Below are 24,578 nucleotides of genomic sequence, written 5' to 3'. Positions count from 1 at the left end.
GATTGTCCTTCGAATGGATGACTAATGATTCTATTAGAAGTCAATAGTTAGAACCGAATTTGAGAGGATTTTATGCGGAGGGGCTCTGAGAATTTATAATGACTCCGACTCGTGCCTGAATTCGTAGAACGCAAACGGAAGTCGAATGAAAATAATTAGATAATTGAACTTTGACGGAATTTCGGAATTCAGATTTCAAAAATCATTTGATAAAAAATAAAATTTTTGGGTCTTTGATAATTGAATCTCTAGATTTATAATAATTTGTTCAAAATAATTGAACAGACGAGAAATTTCATGAACATTTTAAATACTAATGGAATAAAAATTGAATGAAAAATAGCAAATGGCTGTCATCGAGTCAAAATAGAACGTAGGCGAAAATATAATTACGACTTTGTGTAGCTTTCAAGTCCTGGAGACACTGCGCATGGAATTGCCCACGCGTTAGATTTCTCGCCTTTCTCCTCCATTTTTTCCATCAATTTTTCTCATTCTTCCTATTCCCTTTCCCAACCAGCTAAATCCCAACTTGTGCCAATGGCCTGTTACAGGGAAAAATCGGGGATGAGCCGTTGGGAAAGCCGCAATGCGCCTTTCTCTCCGCGGAAAGAGAAAATTTTATCAACAAATTATATAAATAATTGCAATGAATTCGAATCCGACATTAAAATTTCAGTTACCTATTTTTTCATCACCCTTGATTGAATCGTACATGAATCAAGTATAAAGTCAGTACTTGATTCAAGTATAGGGATACTTGATATTTTTTTTTCGTACTTGGTCGCTGTCAGAAGTGAAAAAAAATGCCAATAATTAGCACTTGAATTTTCAAATGCATTTTTGCAAAAGCTTTTGGTGGATGAGAAATTTAATAGCCGAATTTTAATTTATATTGCAATTTGAGGAAGTTGTGGAGGCGGTAAAAGAGGCCCAGGGCGTCGGGTTGGGGACGAGAGAATGCCTCGGTGGAATGACCTACCACTAGGTCATGGCCTTGACCTCCTTATCGAGGAAATCTTGTTGCTGAGTTGGATTTGTCCGTTGAATGCGCATCACTTGGCACAGAGAGGAGCGATAAAAAAAAAAGCGCGAGAAGGAAAAAAAAAAGAAATTCACCGAGTGCCGAAAAAGAAAAAAATATCGTTTGGCGTTACATTTGGCGTTTCCGCTTTTTTATCCGCGGAGTTCAACGGCCGTCGGAGGTTGTGGCACACCCACGAAAATATTAAAAAGTGCGGCCTTTTTCGAACCGTTCACCAGGGGGCCCATCCTCGACGCAGGGTAAACGTCTCTCATGGATGAACCAATCATTCGTTACTTTCGTTTGGCAATTTTTCGTAAGGGAAAATCTTTCGTTCGACAATTTTATTTTCGCGCGCGATAAATATCACTTTTCGTACTAATGATAAAATTTTTTATAGAACAAGGCTGAAAAAAAATTATTATTGTTTCAATTTTGGCGCGAATTTGATTGTTAATTAGTTCTTGAGGCTCGCGTTGGATTCCTTGATGAAAATCGGAGTTGGAAGTATTTGTTTGGTGATAATGACAGAGGGTCATTGATTATATTATGGAGATATCGATATAAAGGATGGGATTGGGAGATTAGATTGAGAGTGATGAGGATTTTTTATATTTTTTACGTGATCCATCGAGGGAAATAGAAATCTTTTAGATGGGAAAAAGAATAATATTCAAAGCTAAAGGAGAAATTTGTTTAAACATCTAAGAATCAGTCCTAATGTTATATATTTAATTTCAAGAAATTATTTTCAATTAAAATTCACGATATTGAAAGTTCAAAGACAGCCGTTAATTGAATTTCAGGGAATATTTGTGGTCCCAAGGTGAAGAAACTTTATTTAGGAACTGAGCATTAGAAAAATCTCATGTTTATTTTTCACATCAACGAATGCAAATTTTTGGTATGACGAAAAAAAAATATCGCAACGAAAAATAAAATAAAAATAAAATTTTTTAATTCCGTTCTCAATTATTCAATTTGTTTAATAATTCCTCAATTACGCGGACAATATTAAAAATTACCCACGAAAGTTTTCCATTTATTCCGAATTATTAATTGAATAAGTTATTGATAATAATAATAAATTGATAATTTTATAGATAAAAAATAAAGATTAAAAATCAAATTCCCATAATTTTTTCATTTCCATTGAATTCAGTAATAATCGATGAAAAATTGATGGATTTACAAAATTGCGGTGCCACAAAGGAGGCCTTTCTTCTCCATGGGAAAAAAGTTGGGGTAAATCTCAAATTTCAAAGGCGAAAAAAAAAAGAAGGGAGGAAGAGAAAAAAAAAAAGCCGCCTAGAAGACGGTTTGAACATCGAAAAGGTCCCAATAACTGTTTCTTTTTTGGTGGCCGGTTTCTCGCGTGACAATGCCGTTACGCACGAGAGGGTTCTCTGAGTTTTCGATTGAAAGGGCCTTTGACCCCGCAACAATTCCCCAGAAAAGAAACGACCGTTAGAGAATCGTTAGGCCCCGAGTCCCACCCGGTTCCACAATGCCCAAAAAGTACGAAATCGTGCTCCGACTCCCGGAAGACGTTGCGAGTATATCGAGACCCACATTTATTTTCAGTAAAAATTCTTTTTTTCTCTTTTCTCTCACTTTATCCTTTTATTTTCTCCTCCAACTGAAATTCCAACGCGTCGGCACGTGCACGCGATCGGTGGTATATGACCGATAGATAACTATAGCACGCGAACAGATGATTGGGTCTGAATCAGAAATAGTGGTATAGTTGCAGTATGAGTTTGAGTTCAGAGACCTTTTAAGTTTGACTTCCCATAATAATCCTTTATACTAATTTCGGAATAGTTATGATGTCAAATTTATTTGGAGAGGCTATAATTTTTTGTTTAAATTACCGCGGGCTTTGTGCATGGAGTTGACGTTTTTGAATATTGAATGGACGATTAGGGAGAATTGTAACTAATTTGAGGGTATTTTATTCTCTCGGGGAATTTATGCAAGTGCATTGGATTAAAATACCTTCTGGTTTGAAGAAAGAAACAATGGGAAATAAAACATCCTGGAGATTGTCCCTGAGTTGCACGCGACTAATAAAATTTTTACCCCAATAATGAATAAATAAATAATAAAATAAAAAATCCCCGGTAAACATCACAAATATTTCAATTCCATCACAATATAATATCCAAAATCCCTCATCACGAACTCATCACCAATTTTTACGCGTAAAATCAAGCGAAATAATTTCCCCGTTATTCGGCATGTGTTTTTATCCGAAGGCCAGTCCCAAATGATGGAATCGACCATTTGAATTTCAATGAGATTCCGCAAACGGCGATGGTGAGATTCAAAATGGCGTAAAAAAATTCGGCGCCTGGGAGTCAACAACTCTAGTGTTCCCCGGAATAAAATTGAGAGACGAAAAAAAAAAAATGGAAATCTGGCACCACGTGTAATTTAATAGAACTTGTTATTCAATCGCAATGAATTTTAATGAGTGACTGATGGTCCACGAGATGAAGATCAGCTGGAGTCTGCGGGCTTTGAGCGTAACACGGGTGTCAGCTATCGACCGAGAGTTCACTGACCTCTAGTCCACATCCCTCTCCCTCTTTTATAGCTCTCACACTCTCCCTTCCTTCTCCCCCTCTTTCTCGCCCCCTCTCCCTCCCCCTCGTAATACGACACAACCCTCTCGGTGCAACCCGCAGCCAACGACCTCTCCACCGCCCTCTCTTGCACCTCGTGCACTTCTCCCGTCTGGCTTTCAAATGTGTGCACTCCCGTCTCTCTTCTTCTCCATCCTCATCCTCATTTTTGTCATCAGTTTTTCAGTTTTTCATTTCTCCCTACCTCCTCCCCCTTCCCTTAATTTTTCTCTCCAGAAAACATGGGAAAATGGACATGCACATTAAATTTGGGAAATTGGATTTTACGCATTACGAAATTTTTTTCAGGTCTGGATTCAAATTTGATGAGATAAATCGATAAAAATGAGATTTAAAAAAATTGAAATTGATTTTCAATATTGAGGATTTGTTTTGAAAATTTCGGGATCGATGATCAATTAATAAAAAAATTCTCTGCACAACAAATTTGCACAAATTCGATTTTGATCTTCAATTAACTGATTAGCGTAATTTGCCAGGTAAATCCTGATTTTCACTCACTCCAAAACCCAAAACCACTAATTGACCTAGATTTTCCTCGAATTTCCCCCCACGTTCAATTAATCCTGGAATGCCTAAAGAAAAATCCCATGGGATTTTCCGGGAGATAAAAAAATCCTTTCGTTCACTGGACAGTAACAAAAAAAAGGGGTGGAAAAAGGAACGAAAAAAAATTTTTTTTAATAAAAAACAGGCGCCGTGTAATCGAGACCCCTTTTATTGGATTAAGAAAGTGTCAAGTGTAAAGTGTAAAGATGTCATTGGTGATGAAGACAGGTTGTTAAATTTATTTTTCCAGCGGCGAAAAATAAAAGGAACGAGGAGGGGTGAGACAGGTGAAATTGTCGTTGGAGTGTGGGTGGGTCGGAGGTTGATGCCCGGGGTTTACTTCCTAGTCTGGCTTGCCTGTATCGATCGTCGGCTGAAACCAACGGCCCGACACATGCACCTTGCACATGCGCCCCTTTCAACCCCACACACATATTTTTTTTTTGGCCTCGAGAGTTGCATCAAAATTGCGGCCATTTCGCCAATTATTTTTAATACCCCCTTCCTACCCTCCCTCACACCCCACAATTCCGCCCCTTCCTTTCCTTCCTCCTCTACCACCCCTTCCACCCCTTCCACCCCTTCCTTCCCTTCCTCACCCCATCACCCCCTTGCCACCCACTCGAATAATTTTCCGTTTTCATTTTTTCGATTCTCTGAAATCGTTAGAAGTCCCCTGAAATCAGGAATTTCCTAATGATTTCCTAATACTCATTAAAACTATTTCTATGATTTCCATGACTGACGTATGACTTCCCCTGATCTCCCTATTTTATTCTTGAATTCCCAGTGATTTCCTGAATATAAATGGCGCTTTTCTCCGCAAAGTGCCGTAAAAAAATGCATCCATTAAAAATGCAATTTTTTAAGGCATGACCTCATTGTCAAACCCCAGTGATATTCCTCGGTAATTCATTCCTTTTTGTTTCTCGAAAAATGCCCCCCCTCCCCCCTCCCTCTCAACCATCAACCGCAGATGTTCCGTTACAGTTACAGTGAGTTTGGTGGATTCAGTTTTCGGTAATTACACGGTGAATTATTGCGGTTCGCAGCACTGCAATGCACGACCCCTCGGTAAATCATCAAATGTAATAGTCTCTTCTTCGAAAGAAAGTCAATCATTTTTTCGAGATTATTTCGTAATGTTTATCATTTCTCTCTCCTCACAGTCAGCTCAGAAGACAATTTTCGGTGGAAAGTTATCTCTCGGATCCGGTACAATTTCGCGGAGAATTATGCGAAGGGGGGGAGGGGAGGGCAAAGGGGGTATTAAAAATAATTGGAGAAATGTCCGTAATTTTTATTCGAGTCCCGAGGCAAAAAAGGAATTTTTAATAATTTTCATTGAAAAATTAATTGTGGAAATCAGAGACAATCAGGAATTCTGGAATTCAATAATCAATAAAAATACGGGAAATTATTCTGATAATTTCTGATCAGGCTCACACCTGATTTGACCTCAATCCTAACAGGTTACGGTGAGTAAATTTGGGTAAATTCAGGATTAAACTGGTATCAGGCACTGGTCAGATCATAACCATCTCTTATATTTGATTATTAAAAAGTCATTTGAATTTCCACTCGACAATGCCATCGATTTTCCATGGCATTCAGCCACCACATGTTTGTTTGTGAATAATGAATGCCTATATTTCGCCCTCCAGACATCAGAAAATGGCGACGGGGGTGGGGTAAGTACGGGATAAACGACAGACACGAACTAATCGATGCATCGTCATTCGCTCGCGCGGTCGAGTGCTATTAAATTTTCTGTCCGCTCAATTATACCCCCGTCTCTCAACCTGTCTGGTTCCTGGTCGTCTCATCGTCAAGGGAAACTTCCTCACCCCATCCCTCTCATTTTCCCCATTTTCAATTCAACGAGACGAGAAGAATGGGAAATACTCGAGTGAAATACTCAGTCTGGAAAAATTTCACTTTCAATTTCATCCGCTTTTTCTCAAATAAGAAAAAAAATAATGTGAAATTTTTCCGGATGCAGGGAAATTATCATCTCAGGATTGTCGTTCAGGGTGAAATTATTTTTTCTCTGGGCTTTATCGGAAATTTCACTTTCAATTTTTCTGTTGGCAAATTCTTCGAGGGAAATTCTTACGGTTTTTCAGTCAGTCGGTGGTTTTGTAACCGTTGGAGCTCAATATCGGATGAAAATTTATTGGTTCAAGAGAAATCGATGTCCTTTACCTCATAGCGGGAAGGCCACGAGGAAATTGTCATTTTTCATTCCAGTATTTATCCAGGGAGGTGATTTATAACGCGGCGTCAGGATATTGAGATGTTATCAGGAGCCGAATGATAACAGCTGATAACTGGAAAATTTGTATCAAGATTTTTGCGCTGAATTTTTCCCAGACGATTTTTAAAAATAAACATGTCCTTAAATTTTCAAGACACACGCAACGAAAAATTTCTTTTCCTTTTTTTTCAATTTATTAAAATTTTTTTTTTATTTTTCATTTTCATTTTTTTTTATTCAAAAAAAAATTTTTTTTCTATGCTTCATTTGAAAAGATGTTAATGAAAAATATAAAAAATTCATATTTCAGATTAATTCCATGATTATCAATAGAATGACATTTGCCTTCGGAATTGTCGCGTAATTTCTCGTGATTTTTTTTTCCCCCGGGTAATGAAAAATGAAAGAATAAAATTGATGATATTTTGAAAGTAACTAAGATGGCACGGGTTAGTCCAGAAGCCAACGAAAGAGGATTGAAAAAAACCGGATATCAGTAGAGTTCAGCGGCCTCTTGATGCGAAGGCTCTCTTCGATTTCAAGTCTTAACCAATACAAATGAAAAATAAAAAAAGAAGCAAGAGGTTGAGGCTGATAGGATCGTTTCAGGCTTGTTTATGCAATACTATTTCGTTAGGCGACTGACATTCTCGTTAGAAGATGCAGGCACTCGGACTTTATACAGATGATAATTCGAAGGCTGATTCGATCCGGCAGCCGATCGGTTACAATGTACCTAAATCCCTGTCCAACTTCTTCAGACGTGAATAATCTGGGATTACGGCATTTTAGTTATGGTCCAGTGAAACGGACTGACGTCATTTAAAGTTGGACTTGAGTAATTCTACAATGCTGGTCGAAAAGAGAAAATAAAAGAGAGAGAAGAAATTTCAGTGATTATTCCATCGGAATTTTTTCAATTATCGAAAATAATTGGAAGATCAGAACACGTGATCTCGCGATATCCATGGATAATTGGATTTCCATATAGAATTCAGAATTATGCGAAAAAATTGTAGAGGAGTCGGTGTGAATGAAATAAATAATTTACCAATGTCGTAAACAAAGTAAAAATAACGCCCCGAAATGTCACAGAAATTAAATGTTTTCCCCACGTACAGTTGAAGTTTCTCTTTCTATCTTGACTGCACACGTCTGATTCTAAGAGTGATGTTTAAGTGTGAAGTCACAGATGAAAAACTACACCTGAAGAAGGCGCAGAAGATTCACTTCACCGCCGTAAAAGGCACGACAACCCGGGGAGCCTAACGAAGTAATTACCCTCCAAAGTATTGACAGTGGGGAAAGTAGTTATTTTCGTCATGAGGTCGAGGAAATACTCGAGTGGAAATTCAGATCATTCTCGAACGTCAAAGTGATGTGAAAAAACAATTTAGGATTGAGGTCAGACAGACTCTGTCCTGAACCTGATCAGGAATAACCAGGGTATGGCCAGGGGTGATTTGATCATTATGATTCAGGTACCGAAAGCTGACTGATTATCGAGACCTGAATATGATTGGACCTGAATGTTATTTAAGGATCGATGAGGCACGTTTGAGAGGTAATTTATCAATAAAGTATAGCGAATATTTTTAACAGGGTGAAAAAAAATAACCGAGTGGGTCACACGTCGCGGGTGATTTTTCCACCGGCGAAAGGTGAAAACGGTATATTTGATTTAATATACCGGGGCCTTCAATTATCCACCTAATAGCGAATTTATGGGCTGCGGTTCGAGAGCCTGTTTTCAACTCCTCGTGGATGCAAACTTGTAATTAAAACCGCTCAACGATGGAGCAATTTTTATTGGAATTTCAACTGAGGAAAAGTCTCATCGGGTTGATGAATTCAATTTGACTGGGAAATTAGTTTCAAAATCATTAATTGAAAAACATTAAATCAGGTTTGAGGATTATGAGCGCCGATGAGAAAATGTAATAATAAACAATGATTTAATTGAACCAGCAGTAATTATCTTCAATTTATGCATACGTGCTTTCTCTTTGAAGACAATCGGAGAAAATAAAAATTCCAAGATGACAACTGAAGGAGAAGACGAGTTTGTCTTCTCTTAAAGTTATTTTGTAATCAGTTGGGGATTCAATTCGGTTCAGGTACAGAAAAAAAAATGCTCAGGCACTGATCAGGGAGTTTCGATCCAAATATCCGATTTGGGACAGATCAATTTCTTATTAAAAGCTAATTTGAATTTCCAATCGAGTTAATTCTCCCTGAGTGAATCGTCAGAGGAGTGGTTGGCCACCCCTGGCCTGGATACCGCACTGTGTTGTTCACCTCACCGTGTGAAAGTACTTGCGTATCACATACACAAGTACATCGAGAAGATTGCACTCGCTCTTGTGCATTAAAATATCTCCACACACGAGTGATTTCTCATATCGAGTCAATACGTGTGGGCAGTTGTCTCTCGTGTACGTCAAAATACTTTGAGCATCCAGAATGAAAATTCAAAGCACCAAGAAACAGATCAGTGAGTACTGAACCCGATCAGGTATCCACAAATTGCGACCCAAAATCACAATTAAAATTAAATATTCTTTTCCACTCGTGTATTCCCTCATCTGTTTATTTATTTATTACCACCGAAGGAACGATGAACTTTGAGTTATTTTCCGCTGTGAAAGTGTCTGATTGACTGACGCATGATTTTTTTTTTTTTTTTTATTTCTGGGTCGAGAAAATAGGAGAGTGTCAGGCCTGCACTCGGCGGCTTATACCGGAAGATAATTCTATCGTTCCCAGTCATTGTGTTGATGTCTCTCTGAAGTATATATATAAAAATTTATACATAGATCTCGCGGGCATCGCGACTTCTTGCGTAAGAAAAACCGCTGACACTTGGAACCTCGCGCTCACACACGATCGATTTCTTGATGTATGGGCAATCGATTATCGACGCTCACCCGACATTTTTTTTTAACTCGATAAAAATTTACACGGTGGCCTATCAATCAACTTGGGACATTTCTTTTATCGCGAGTGCCGAGAGGACGTTTCGAATGCAAAAATCCATTTCACTGGTATTTATTTGTTTATTTAATAATTCGAGGAATCAGATGATTGAATTTCAGGTCTTGCGGTCTGGGAAGAATTTTTGAGGATTTTTTTTTCAATTTTGTCGATGCGTCGCTGGGGAATTAGTCGACTTTGTTGCACGAATTTGTGATGCAACTATTGGAGTGGATGGAAATTAATGACGCAGTGGGTCATAATGTGTATATGCAAGTAAGCAAGGGTGTTAATGGGTATGACACCGTGACATGGACAATGTCACCGGTTTGTTTCTCTCTTCATAGGCAATACGCACGTCCATTTAATGCGGGGAACGAACCGTTAAAAGACAATTAATCTGAATAACAGCATGAGACCAGTGGTCTCTATTCAATGACTTTTTATTTTCTATTGGGGCGTGTTGTCGTTTGAGAATTCATTGCAGTATTAGTAATCCGAGAATACCGCAGTGGGATTTTAAATCAGCCTGAACCAAGAGGCTGACCAGTGAAATCAGGTCTTGATAAGTTTACGATGGGATTTTTAATGCTTGTTATTTGGATCCACGACTGATCCAAATATCAGGATCCAGTGTTAATTAAAAAATTAGCAATAAAAATCATATTTCGTTCTATCTCGATGTCTAATTTTTTTTTAACACATGACCATACACGAGATCTGATGAGAAAATCATCACCGGTGCTGCATTTAAACCTGATCAACACCCAGACTAAACCCATCGAAATATCCACTGGGCAAATGTTATTTCTACCCATTGAGATTTGGCGTTATCGCTCCAACAATAGCGGACGATGTGATATTTTCAATTTTTTTAAACGCGTGGGTTTTGGTTGATCGTGACACTTTACTTCTTACCGTCCAGTTGACCTTCCCGATTACCATATTTATCGCATCAGAAAGGGGCACTCGACGATATCAAGGCGGTTAATCCCACGAATGGGGATTCTCGTACGTCCAAGGCTACCTCAAGGGGGAGGTGTGTATATTTTTTTTTTTCTCTCCATAGCCTCTCATCCGAGAGAGAGGGAGAGTGAAAAAGAAAAAAAGGTACCAGCAAAACTCGTACCAACACAGCACGAAAAAATTTTTTTTTTCTTTCGGTGTGCCCGAGTAATATCCAATTTAGCATGGATGATAGCATCTTGCATCCTCTCTCACTCTTTCCCGCCCTCAATGCGTGACGCCATGTACCCATGTGCATATGTGTGCTTTGACCGTGCGAATTCACAAAAGAATACAACGCATTTGAAAAAACACCACCCGGCTGGTGAGTCGTAAAGATTCGTTTTAAGTATCACTTTTTTAGACCACCCTGGGATCGCCCCTGGGAATCGTAGAAACATTTATCTCATCGGTGAAAATTTTGGAATTTCAATTTAGCGCATGCGTAACCCATTGAGAAATTTGTGAAATAAAGCCTGATATTTCAGGGAAAGAATAATTTCTGCGAGATAAAGTGAGGAGAGAAGAAGTTATTTGTTTATTCGATTTCAAGAATTGATTTGAATTTTCAAAAATCAGGTTTCAAAAAGCGGATGAATCATGATCAGGCTTGGGTGAACTTGGACATGTGTCGAAGGCTTCCATTTAAGGAATTTCATACCTGAACCTCACAGGAATAATCAGGAATGTTTGAACTTTCCCTGATTCAGGTATCGAATTGAAAAGCGGACTGAATCCCGACCTGACTCTGATAAAAAAAAATCCTGAACAGGATTCGACGGTTCAAAATTTTCACTCAGGTATTTCTCGTTAGAATTTCAATAGAAATTTATTTGAGATTTGATGATATGACTGACTAACACCCGCTGCATCGCAACTGCATGCAAAAGAATTCTGAACAAATGGATAAGTCCTCGTTCCAGCATGACGATTTCACATTGAGGTCGCAAAAAAGAAATTACGAAACACTGCACAGAGGCCCGTGGTATACATTTTCGGGCGAGGTCAAGGCTCTTCAGCTGTCGTGACTCCTTAATAAAAAATTCGTGCCTGATTATACAGACGGCCAGCGAGATGATCGTTAATGAACCCCTGGAAAATTCTCGCCGAATGAATTCCCTTGATCAACGACCGATCCAACTTCTCAGGTCTGTACCTGATCAATATCCGACCTAGGATTGATATCAGACGGTACTCAAACCCGAATAGGAATTATCAGAATAAAGGAATTGTCACCGGAATTCCGTAAAAATGTATCAGCTGTCCTGAGAAGAAAGAATTAAATGTTTTCCAGTGTTTCTCTGAGACTCTCACCCGGGAATAATAGATTTTTGGATTATTTTCCCTGTCTGTTTATCTCGAGCGATGATTATTTGAGAAAAGCGAAAGAGAAGAGATGGAGGATCACTTTTTATTTCTTCTCTCATCGTACGTATGCGAGAATTTTTGCTGAAGGTCGCGTGAAAGACACTGCACGCAATCCTCACTGGAACGTCAAAAGACCAGGAATGACGTAGAGTTCAAACAGTCGTAAAGATATACTGGATGACTCTTTTTTTTTTCTCTTTCCTTCGAATATACTCGTCAAGATCAATGGCGCGTCTGTGCCCTCAACGTGACATTGATGCTTCCAGAAAACAATAAAAACAAAATGTACAAACAATTTTCCCGATAAATTCAGGCTCTAGATATTACTGCACGCCGTGTCATCCAAACCACTCGTTAATTCAATAATTATCCGAGGGAAAAGTCTGCAGCATGAATTTGCAATGAAAATGCAGATATTCAGCAATAAATTACTGGGTATTTACTATTCATTGGAAATCCAAGGATGCGTTTACCTGAATTTTCCGGACTCTTATCGATTTTCATAAAATAATTCAACTCTAACTTATACTTTGCCACGATGTATCGATATTATCAATTACTCCCCAAAAAAATATTCTTCCACAATAACCAATAAAAAATGTCACCCCCAGACGAGTGCAAATAAATATTCCCAATTCCCGAAAATTCCGACACCCCGAATGAAATGAAAAAAAAAAAATATCAAGAACCTAGTGATCCCGAAAATCTATTAATTTCCCGAATTATTGCATTCCTACCACCACCTCACCTCCAAAAGCAGCGGGTCATCCCATCCTTTCTCACACCCCAACTCCTTTTATTTTCATTCTTTCAATTTCTCGATTCGTCCCCCACTCCCCCCTCCGATCAAATAAAAAGAAATCACTAAAAATGAAAAGAAGCAAAAGAAAAAAATGGCATTCCAGTGTTGGTGAGGTAGAATGTGAGGCACAATGGCGTCTGAGATAGTCTGATGAGGGTATTTGTTACATTGTTCGAGGCTATAATGGTTAGAGGGGGTGGAAGGGGGTGAACGAGGTGGAGAATGAGGGGTAGGGGCGATGAGGAGGGATCGGAGGGTCCGTCCCCCGTGTTGGGACGTATCCTTCTGATCGTTGGAGTTACCCAACTCCAAATATGGGGCCCCTACCATTTTTCTCAGAGAACCTAGGGCCCCCCCTTTGAAAAAAAAAGACCTAGGGCCCCCGGAAAGGATCTTGATGATACGAGTTAACCTTCCCCCTCCTCACTCCGGCCCTTTTTGCTGAATCAGGTGCTCAGATTTCTCTACACGACACTGACAAACATCAGGATATTAATAATGTCAATTAACCTTTCCTGTCTGGAATTTTAATGTTTAGTTTGAAAAATTAATGAATATTTTCGATTTTCAGGAAATTTATCCAGATAATATTTATGGAAAGTATTTATTCGAATTTTTAAAATGAAAATTGAAAAATTCCTTTCCAAATATTTCCGGAGCTGTTGAAATTCCAAAATCTGAAGATCTGCATCCCGAAACCTTGAAATCGATGAAATCATAATGCCCCGAGAAGAGCCCGGTCATCTTAATCAGCACGAGCCAAAAATAAATGAAGACTAAAAGAGAAGACGATAGAACCCACATTGAATGCTCTATCAGCTCAGATGCACCTGCATTCCCCTGGCCTATACGTAAGACAAGACATGAATGCTGATGGATTATCAGAAGGTACCTCAGAACAAAGAGACCTACGACAATATTGTGGCTAGGAGGTATCCATTAACTCCACCATCCACGCGTTCAACATCCGTTGATTGAGAATGTAGATGGTACACAGACGTCATGATGATAGTCACGATGATACTCAAAGAATGATAACCGGATAATTGAAGTCAAAGCCTGCTAAACCCCGATATAATAGCCAACCAACACATAATCCCAAATCGAGTAATGATAGCTGGAGTGTATCTTGTTGGACTATTTCCTTTTCACCCAGCAGCATCCAAGACTTTTTTGACCACCACCTCTTATTTCTCTCTTTTTTCAACAATAAGATAATGATCGGTTGTGCAGCTGGTAAATGCAGCAACAGTGGCAAATTGATCGCCTTACCATCGGCATTTCACTTCGCATGTAGCTAATACCGTAATCACAAAGTCTCCACCACTCGAAAACAAATAAAACATTCGAGACAGTTTGCCTCTCTCATTTCCAATCCTTTCAGACTGGTGTTTCATTGATGTTGAAGAGATTCTTGGAAGCCACGAGGATCCAGAAGAGACGGCCCTTTTTTTTTATCCTCTTTCACTCCTTTTTATCCGAAAACATTTCATTCGTTGGATCTTTTCATTCTTTTTCCTTTTATCCACAAACGGTTACATGATGAGTGTCTTCTTCTGACGGTTGACAGATCGATTCGACTGTGTGACCTTAAACTTGGCCCTGACACCAAGGATACGTCAGGCTGATGGAGGGAGAAACAGACGATCAAGATTGATAGCGATATAAAGACTTCACGAAAATAGGCCTCATGTTCTCATCAGCATTGGTCGGTGGTGATAGTCTTGTTGGAAGGATTGTCGAGGTGGGGCAACGAGTGGAGGGTGAATTTTCCTTGCTTTTCTCCTTAGTAATTACACGGTCCATTGAAGGGGCCCGACGTGCTCACCCCTCAGTATCACAACCCTTTTGGTCTCAAGAGGACACCCGTGGAGGGTAAGAAGGGTCGAACCCTCTGGCACTTGCGTACTTCTGGCAACTCTGGCTTTATCTCTCTTTTGTACGTGTATTCATGAATTATTGGCACGGATAATGAACCTTTCCACTTCCTTATCCATCTGGGTTGAATTTTTTAAATGGTGGATATCGATGCAAACCATCACCATCATTTCGATTCCCTTCGAGACTAAAATCCACAATAATTACAAGCACCTCCCCCCACGCTGGCTAACAATACCTATTGTATTTTCATCAGAATTTCGAGGATTTAAACGTCTACATCAGCGAATATATCCGTTAGTCCACACTATATTGGTACCTCTCACCATGAGACCTCAGTGAAAACCGTTAGATGGTACGAAACTGGTCCAATGATCTCACGAGGTACTCATGGGTGTCTTGTCATCATTGGTACTTTTCAACTCTCCAGACCCAGCGACTCCTCTCTCTCTGTCTCTCAACACGACGAGATCGATAATGAGCGATTAATCCAGGGTTTTACCAGGGCGATACGTCCCTCTCGTTGCCGATCCTAACGGGAGAATCGCGTGTCACGGATTTCTTTCGTTTTAGTAATGCATCTCACTATTTTTTTTCTTCAATAAAGTCTCGTGGATTAATTAAGTAGTCAACAGCTAATATGTAATTAGTGATGGGCGAAGTGAGGGGGTAGGGGGGCGGGGGACGGTCGAAGGAGTTGTGAAGAATTTTATTCGAGGAATTTATTAATTATTAATTATTGATTCAATTTATTCTGTCGAATTGATGTATGAGATTCGTAAATTTTGACCGTTTATTTTGGGGTTTCCGATTTCTTTGGGCGGGAGGGGCTAGTGGATTTTTAATAATATTGGGTTGTCTATCTAATGGCGGTAATATTGGTGGAACGATTAGAGCGCTCAGGCCCATGTGGTTATCTAATCGCGATAAATGTCGGAACCACTCAACATTCCGAGTCTAATTGACGTTCAATTGCCGGTGGGATTAATAAAGTTGGAGTGGAGTGTCTTCATTTTCGGATGATTTTTTTTTTTATTCAGAGGCAGGTGAGTGCGCAGGCCGAGAGAGAAATTTGTTGATAAATTTGTTTTGTAATTTTTTCTAGTCAAATTTTTAAATAATTGAGTTATTAGAATTTGTGGTAGGGCAATGTTGAGGGAAAGTGAGGGATTGAAGAGAAATATTTTTGGAAATTTAATTAATGAAATTTTTGGGGGGATAAATTTTTTATTTTATCGGGAGGATGAGATGAATGGAAAATTTAAGAGCACCACATGGCTCCGGAGCAAAGTCACCTACGGATTCCAGACGTCTTTGGGATTTTTCAGGAATAATCGCCTGGGGTTTAAAAAATTCACGGTGATGTATTTTCGGGATTTACGATGGTTATTCCAGAATTTAAGTCAATGCGCGTAAGAAGTTAAGGCCACGGTGGTTTTTTAATACTGATAACAAAATTTTTTCAGGGCCGACAAAATCTCGGACACTTTTGCTGAGAGTAAATTATCGGCGCAAGATCATCAGGAATATTTTTAATTCAACGGAAAAGAGAGGTGGGTAGGGGTAGAAAATTTGAATTTACAATTCTTCTCAATTTTCCTCATGACACTGAATTTTCAAAGAATTTTTGAAATTTCAGTGTAACACGATGAAAAAATCTCCATAACTCTCTCAAATAACTGGATATATTTGAGGGGGAAAAAATGTTTTCTCAGTGCATCCTTTCCCTTTCGAAAATGCCGCCACCTTGGCCGGGTCACCTGGGCCTCAAGGCCACTCGGGCGCGGATGTAAAAAAAAAAAATCTCATCCCATACACTAGCAAAATTTCACTGGATGGAACGTCAGTGTATTGATGATTCCACCGGGTAATTTATTTGCACTTGGTGAATATTTCGGTGGCCTTGTGGTGTTTCAGGTGCTAAAATTCACACTTTCAGTCTCGACGGGCTTTTGTCAGACTGCGCCCACTAAATTACAAGACCGACTGACCAAGATTTAACACTCGGATGAGGTGACGCAGCTGAGTCATGATTTTTGGGAATTAGTTCCGAGGCAAATTAGCCTCGGGATGAATTGATTTTTTTTTTCGCCTTCTACACCGATTGGTTTGTCTTTTTTTGCGAAATGATGCCTCCGGGTCCTGTTTTACACCCGTTGCATGGGCATCCTCAAGGCTAGGTGAGTTTAACTCGGTGTTCAGTGGTACCCAATGCTTCACCAATGCTGTATGTCCCAAAAGAAAATGCAAGGACATCGGATAACATTTTGTCTACTCTTCCATGGGTATCTCTCAAGATTTTCCCTTTTTAAATTTCCCGCCTCAAGTCTGACGATTAAATTGGCCAATGAAAAATCGGTGTCACATGTCTCGAGATATTTCGACCCGGGCGAACTTCATTGTATTTTATGTGCGGATAATTAAGAATAATTTTTGAAAATAAAAAATTGGAGTGATATCGAACGAGTTGAATTTTAATTCAGTTGAATATCGATGAATCTCGGAAACCGTCGATCTGACGATAAAATACCATAAGCCCTTTTCTCTCGGAAAATTAACGATCTAGAAAAAAGTCCCTTGGCTCTTTCACGTAAAATCGCTAGAATTCTCGATATATCGATAATTTCGGTTTCATAAAAAAAAAATCAAAGAACTGATATTCGGCAAAAACGATATTGACCGACGATTGGATGAAAAATCTAACCGGAATATCGGGAAGAAGTAATCACCGAGCGAATCGCTGTTATCCCAGTCTTAAATACCCGCGCATGTAAGTTACAACGACTGAAATTGCCCACAAAAATATATTTTTCAATTTTTCTCGCTTGGCTGCATTCTTCCGTCTTTGCATTGCGATATCGTTGTGTGCGAGATGAAACGACACGTATCCCACCACCAAAGAAAATACCAGGTGTCTCGCGATACCTCCAATATTCAGGGATGACTGGAGGGAATGAGAAGACGTCGAGGGTCTGAAGTCCTTCGGTACGACCTGCGAGTATCCGGGACAAGTCCCAGGGGCCTACCACCCTACCACCACCCTCACCCCTCCCATCACCTCATCAAATTTCAAAAAACAAAATAATCATTTAAAAGACCGGAAACTATTTTTATTCATCATCTCCGGCACTGACATTAAATCAACAAATTAATAATCTCTCATATGAATTTTCCAAAAGAGGTCTAATAAATTTTTATTTCTCCCATCACCTGCAATCCTCATCAATAGCCCACCCCCTCTTCATGATAAAACCCTCCCACCCCTCAAAGATAATTCCCTTTCATATCCTGTGCATTCACCCCCTCTTAATCGCCAGCAATTACCCCGGCAAATTCTAGATCGATTTCCTCTCGTTAAGTACCGACGAGCGGTTGTCGGGGACTATCCAGCAAGAAGTTTAAATGAAACCAAAGGGGGATGAACCGATCGGTGTAACGAGTCTAGTTACCCCGACTGATTTAACAAAAAAAAAAAAATCATCTCGGTGCAGTGCTCCATCGATAAACTCCCGGTGTTTTAATGATGCCGTTAAACCATAATACGAATAAAGCAAGTGACGCTAATGCAAATTTCGTGGATAAGTTTTATAACTGTACGTCAATAACGAACAAAGAGGGGAGAATATGGTAATGAAGCAATTGCATCTTCACGGGTGAATTTCACAATGACCTCGACACCACATGATAATTTTGCATGCACAGTAGCTACCCTCGGTTCAACGAAACTAGTCATTACCCATTGGTCATGGATATTTTGGAAAATTGGTGGAGGGAGACTGAGGGGAACTGAGGGGAAGTGAGGGGAGCTGAATGGGGGAATTAATTGAAATTAAATTAAATAAAGATTTTTGAGGCAGACTGATAGGACAGAGTGGATCCTGACATTCGGATCAGGTATGGATTCAAACTCGCATTACAAATCTAATCGCAGACTGATCGAAACCTGATCAGCCCCTTCCAGTTTTCAGGCTGATTTGAATTTGCACTCGGGACGGAGTCAATTTACGCGGTGATTTTGAAAAGACTTAATGGAGTTGTTTTGATAAAGAGAGGTGGGTTTATGAGGGATTGATTGTGGCCGGAGTGAGATATCGTCTGGTTCGGGTGTTGAAATGGCTGATAAGAAAATGTGATTAGTTGATTGTTGGGATTTATGGAGTTGTTGATTTTTTTTAGTCATTATTACTTCTGGGAATGAGTTTGCCGAGGCTTTCAGACGATGGATTTTTTGTTAGTCATAGTTATTTGAGCTATCCATTTCTCTTTTTTACTCGAAAATATTTCCTACTATATTGGGAATGATTAAAGAAGGAATTGTTTTTTAACGAGAAAAAATTCTTTCGTTTACTTTTGGAGGACATAATTCCCTCCAATGAGCTTTTTATTTATGAATTCTCATTTTCAGTCCGTTAGTTGATTTTGCAGTCTGACGGGAATTATTAATCTGGAGAAATTAATTTAATGGAAAAATCTGACAGTAAACGGACACCTGTCGCAGCCCTTTATCACTACTGATGTGGAAATTCAAGTGAAGAGACGTTTTTAATTTTTTAAGAAATTTTTTCGATTATTTTTATTTAAAAGTGCGAGGAGACACGCGAAAATTCCTCGAGGATCTCAAAAATAGAAAAAAATATTCAAAAAATTTAGTGTCTTCAAGAAAAAAATATAAAGTAGAAGAAAATTATCGCAAATTTGGGAATCATTGCGGAAATCAAAAGAGGTTTCAAATTATTGAAAAAAATTATATTAAATTCCATGTAGGGGCGGGAGAAAAGAAAAGTTTTTAAAATAAAAAAAATTTCACGTCAATAATCGATGTTTTTTTATCGATAACCACCGCGGAGCTCCACTATCCCTTAAATGCCGTATTCCGTGAATATTGGAGTACCAAATCCATAATGAGACAGAATAATTATTATTATTCCGGTCACAACTACATGCAGATTAATGAGCGACTTAATATCTGGCGGAATATAGCGTTTTGCCTGATAAGACTGAAACCCACTTCATTCGTTTATTTTGCAATTCATCCACTTCACGAATAAGATCTCATAATGACGAAAAAAAATCCAGGAAATGAGTAATTAAGACATAAAAGTGATTAGGGCAGTGAAAATTGAAGATCAAGTACAATAAAATCTTCAGGAAAATTGAAAACCTAGAGTTGTTGTTTAAATTTTATAAACTTTCAGGTTTCGCGTGAGTCTAATTTTTTTTTTTGCGTAATCAACGAATTCGTTAGTGAACGGTTCGATAAATTTGTTTCGGTTGAAAATTTCGAGTCTAATGGCGTGTCCCCCCGTCGGAGGCAGAATAAAAAGGCGAAACGAGTGTGTGAAATTAACGTTAATGAGAGTAAGTGATTTGCGACGGTCACGAATAGCGTGTCCTAAACCCAAGAGATATTTCGACTCTACCCGATTTTTCATCCCACGAACTTATTCAGTACAATTTGGACAATTGAATTTGCGCCCACCCCTCGACGAAAAAAATACAGTGCGAAATTCCAGAAAGAGTCAACGAACTCCTCGGTAAACTCGGGAATAAATGAGGGTTTTAAAAAAAAAATGAATAAAGGAAATGCCGGCGCCAATTTCTGGGGACAATGCAAAGGGGAAGGTCAAGGATTGCGTGATTGTGGTGTGAAAAATTACTGGGGTACTTGAATATTGAAAAAAAAAGTAATTGCGCCCGAGTTCATTCAAGACCCGTGAAATTCCACAATTTCATTTACGTGGGGAGTAATAAATTTATTTTTCATCCGCAATTCCGATTGGAGGGCGGAGCCAAATCACCGGAAGGAATTGATTAGTCAATTTTTCGTTTAATGAGAGGTTTGAAGAATTTTTAAATACCCGCGCATTTTTCGGCATTGACTTCACGCCATTCGTTCACCAATCGCGATCGAGAGTCGAGAAATTTCGAGATATTTCGCTGTGAGGTCCGATATTTTGACTTTACACCTCCGCTTCTCTCTCCCTCTCTCATGAAAATATAATATTTATAACAATAATAATAAAAAAAAAAGTTTAACTTAGAAACTCGCGAATTACTTGAATTAAAAAAAGAATTGACTGATTCATAAATAAAAAAATCAGTAACGCATGACGAAAAAATTGAAATAAAGTATAAAGTACACTTGATTAAAGTATACTTTATTTCCGATGGGCCGATGAGGTGGAAATTCTCTTGGTTTATGAAATTGGGTGATTTTAATTGAATAAATTTTATTTGAATGCCCTACGGAGGATTTTTCTGAGACGAGTGCGAGTATTTACGGGTGGCGCGTGTGTCCGCCAAGTACAAACTGGTTTTCACAAATGGTATCAGTTTCCGTTGGAATCCGGGAGCAGTTGAGTGCAAACATGCAATGGCCAAACGAAAAGAGAAGGACCAATTTTCAATGCAGCCCGATTATAAAACTCGGTGTGTACCGAGTGCAATTATCCTCGTTCTAGTTATCGATTTTTATATTCCAACATGATTGATTATTCAGACTGTTTTACAAGCACGAGTGTTAAGTAGACATAAAGTTCATTCGTCAATTTTTCGCGTGAGATAAAGTTATGAGTGAGGGGGTCAATATTTTTTCACCGGGAGGCGAAAAATAAACTCAAGGCCGCGAGCCATTGTTAATATTTTATACTTTTGCAATATCACTGATAGATAAATTGAGTGAATTGAAAAAATACAAAATATCAGAAATGGTAATAAAAAATCATGATTAACGCCGAATTAATTATCACTCGCGAAATTATTTTCACGCAATATTTTTTAAATAAATTCTACCTTAAACCCCCATAAACTGTTTCCATTCGGCAATCGATTCAATATTCGTGATTCTTACCTGAAACAAAAAAAAATAAAACCAGTTATTATTAAAGTCAAATAAATAATTGAAAGAAATGAAAAAATAATTGAAAAAATTGAAAAAAATCAATCTGCCACACGTACTGGCGATTTGTTTTTAGTAAATCAATTTTCATCCGAAAGTTTAAAAAATTGATTGACAAATCGTTCCAATTATTTAAAGTAACATCAATTTGATGCGAAGGAAAATCGTCGACTGCACATAATGAGTATGACATTATAAAGTCGAGTCATAAATCTGCATCAAGGCTTTCGTCGAGATTCTCCCGGTCATTGGCATTGACTCGTTTTATTATTGTCTTTGAGATCCACGATAACGTACTCATCGCATTAATACCATTTCCTCCCACGAGGAAGTAATTTTTCACGATTTAAAATTCATTAAAAAATCATTAGTCGAGCTCCAACGGGAGAGAATAAAAAATTGCAAGAACGATTCCACACCCGACGAGAAAAATCCATTTTACCATTAAAACAATAAAAAAAAATATTAATATATAATATATAATATTTTTTTCATATCATTTTTTATTTTATTATTATTGATATTATTGGAAAAAAAATTTTGGTTGCAATTTTTCCTGAATCTTTCATTCGTGTGGGATTCGGGTCGTACATTGACATTAGACAAACGGTAAATTAATTAACCATGTAATTGTTACTGGCGACCACACGCCCGACGCATTAAAGACCTACGATTATGACTCTATCGGTGTTGGACAATGGAAATTTTCTTGTTGTCAACTCGAACCTCTTTTTAGAACTGCCAACATCATTGTTTCAAATTTGTTTTGCTCGATAACTAACGAGGACAATTAGTTCCGACCCAGAGATAAAATGGTGAACCGATTTAGTAAAATTTATCAATTTAACATTCTCCTGAAAATTCTAGAGAAACTTCTGCTGATTTTCGCCATGAATTTTACATTACCCTTCTACATTGAGGAATTCTGGGAACTTTCGGGGATAATAGTAACAGTGATAACTGATAACACAAGTTTCGCTTAATATCATCCGATAGAAACTTCCGAGAAGTCTCGGAATTTTTTGCCAAAATCTTTAGCACTCGAATCCTGAAATAGATGCGATAAGAAGCCCCACGGAATAATACGAGTGCTAGACTTTCATAATCCCTGTTATACCCACACATATATGTTCACACATATATGTAATACATAATGTGTTTACCCACACATTATCGTACTCTTTTTCTTCCTGAGGGAATTAATAATGTTACATTCCGTCACGCTTTATAATAATGTTTATATTATTAAACCATTCAATGGGTTTCGATACCCCACGCCCCCTTGCTGAGGTTTCAAATTTTTTTTTTTATTTCTGCGCTCATTATCCGTGATTAACAATTATTATTATTGAGTTACTGGGCGTTGATAGGATCAGTTCTATTGTTATATATTTGGAATACTAGGAGAATCGTGAAAAATTTGTCCCCGTGCACTCGCCGTGACAAGACAACTCATAATGGCATGGCATTATCACAAGACGCAAGTGTCATTTCGAAATCCGCATGTGAATTAACGAAAGAAAAAAAACGAGGAAAGACCTGGAAAATCACTGGTGTCTTCATCGTTGTGAGCAAATTAAAAAATATTGTCATTTGGAAATCCCTGATTTCAGATTTATGTAAACCAATCATCCTAATAATAATAAAAGTTTAATTCAATAAATGAATTCGTCATATGAAATTACGATTGTCACTCCCCAGTCAATTATTCGTCATTAATTCATTTTAGGAAACATAAAATTAAAAAAAAAATGCAGAAGTTCTCGAAATAAATGGATTGACATTTGAAGAATCGACTGAGTTAATTCCTTGCGAATTTATTTCAGTCCGTCACAATTATTATTCGAATCGATAATAATCATGTCCAACTACCTGATGTAGAAAACCTACAATAAAATGACGTCAGTGTATCACGTCATCAACGCAATAACGAATTGCCTCATTTAATCCATCAAAATAAACTCGAGTGGATGAAGAAGAAAAAAAAAACCACGGCGAAATGAGAATGAAAATAGTCGGGGGCTTTAGTTTTTCAGGACACTTTGTGGTTACGTAGTCAAACAATTTGGCCACAATTCAGGTGGATGTATTTTGCCAGGTGCACCACCTCGACCATTACGGTCTCGTTACGTGGGTTATCATTATGTCGATATGACTTTAAATGTTTTAACAATTCTTATAAAAACATTCGCAACCCATGGAGTATTCTCGAAAAAATTAATTCCCAAATCTCAAAAATATTATTCAATCATTAATAATTCATCAGCTTTTATTTTTGATTTATGAATAATAAAAAATTGGACTGATTATTTTGATTTAAAAGCTTTCTCTATTCATAAATGAGAATTTTTATTTTTTGATTCAATATTTGCAAACTGGATAATTCCTAAAAAAAAAACAATTGAAATAATTTGGAAAAAATGCGAGGTGGACGCGCAGCCATTTTTGCCGTAGGAGGAAGATGGGACAAGATGGCGACGATCACCTCGCTTTTTCAAACATCGACTAAAATGCCTGCACGTCTCGAAATCACCTCTACCTTCCTTCTTCTCATTCCCCAAAACTGAACAAATCCATAAAACCATTTTTCTGAAAATTCACTCCCCCATAACCGAAAGATCAACAACACAAAAAAGTCCCCGTCACTCCACCCTCCATTTTCCCCCCGATATTTCTCAATCTGCAAAAAAAGCGAGAGAAAGAAGGAGAAAAAAAAATTGACGAAATAAAAATACATTCGCACAGAAAGTCTTACGCAGTCCCAAGCTAAAGGTTATCATCCAATAAATACCGAGCGAGCGTCAACCGTTGGTTGATCCACTGGAAGCGAAAAATAACGGCAAAAATTTGTTCAGTCCCTGGGACAAAAGACAAAAGCCTTATTACCATACATTTAATATCGAACGGATACCAGCGAGCTATGTGAAGTTGGCATCGAAGTTTGAAAAATCGAAGGTACAAACGTCGAGGCGTCATTCAAAGGGCTCATAATGGGATTATTTCGAAGTACAATCGGCCTATCATTATTTTCGAGCTAGTACAAACCTTTTCTGCGACATCCAGCCCATGTACATTTTTTTCTTGGTTAGTACAATCAAGTAAACTGATTGTCGCAAGCTGGATGTCGCAGAAAAGGTCTGTACTAGCTCGAAAATAATGATAGGCCGATTGTACTT

At 38.3% G+C, this 24,578-nt stretch overlaps 1 protein-coding gene across 2 annotated transcripts in view; it reads right to left on the bottom strand.

Annotated features, from left to right (window-relative positions):
• E23 (Early gene at 23) overlaps positions 1-24,578 on the bottom strand; it is a 62,850-nt gene that overhangs the window by 21,764 nt on the left and 16,508 nt on the right. Inside the window, exon 1 of one of the 2 annotated variants that reach the window (XM_011306289.1) lies at positions 21,297-21,337. The exons of the other annotated variant lie outside the window; for it this stretch is intronic. Coding sequence (XP_011304591.1) covers positions 21,297-21,322 — 26 coding nt within the window. The 5' untranslated portion in view covers positions 21,323-21,337. Of the gene's footprint in view, positions 1-21,296; positions 21,338-24,578 lie in introns of those variants that run through there. 2 annotated transcript variants of the gene reach the window in all.

Source organism: Fopius arisanus, unplaced genomic scaffold, assembly GCF_000806365.1.
Source record: "Fopius arisanus strain USDA-PBARC FA_bdor unplaced genomic scaffold, ASM80636v1 scaffold00046, whole genome shotgun sequence".
Taxonomy (NCBI): domain Eukaryota; kingdom Metazoa; phylum Arthropoda; class Insecta; order Hymenoptera; family Braconidae; genus Fopius; species Fopius arisanus.
Note: the sequence above shows the minus strand (reverse complement) of the source record. Positions and strands in the feature narration are given on the sequence as shown.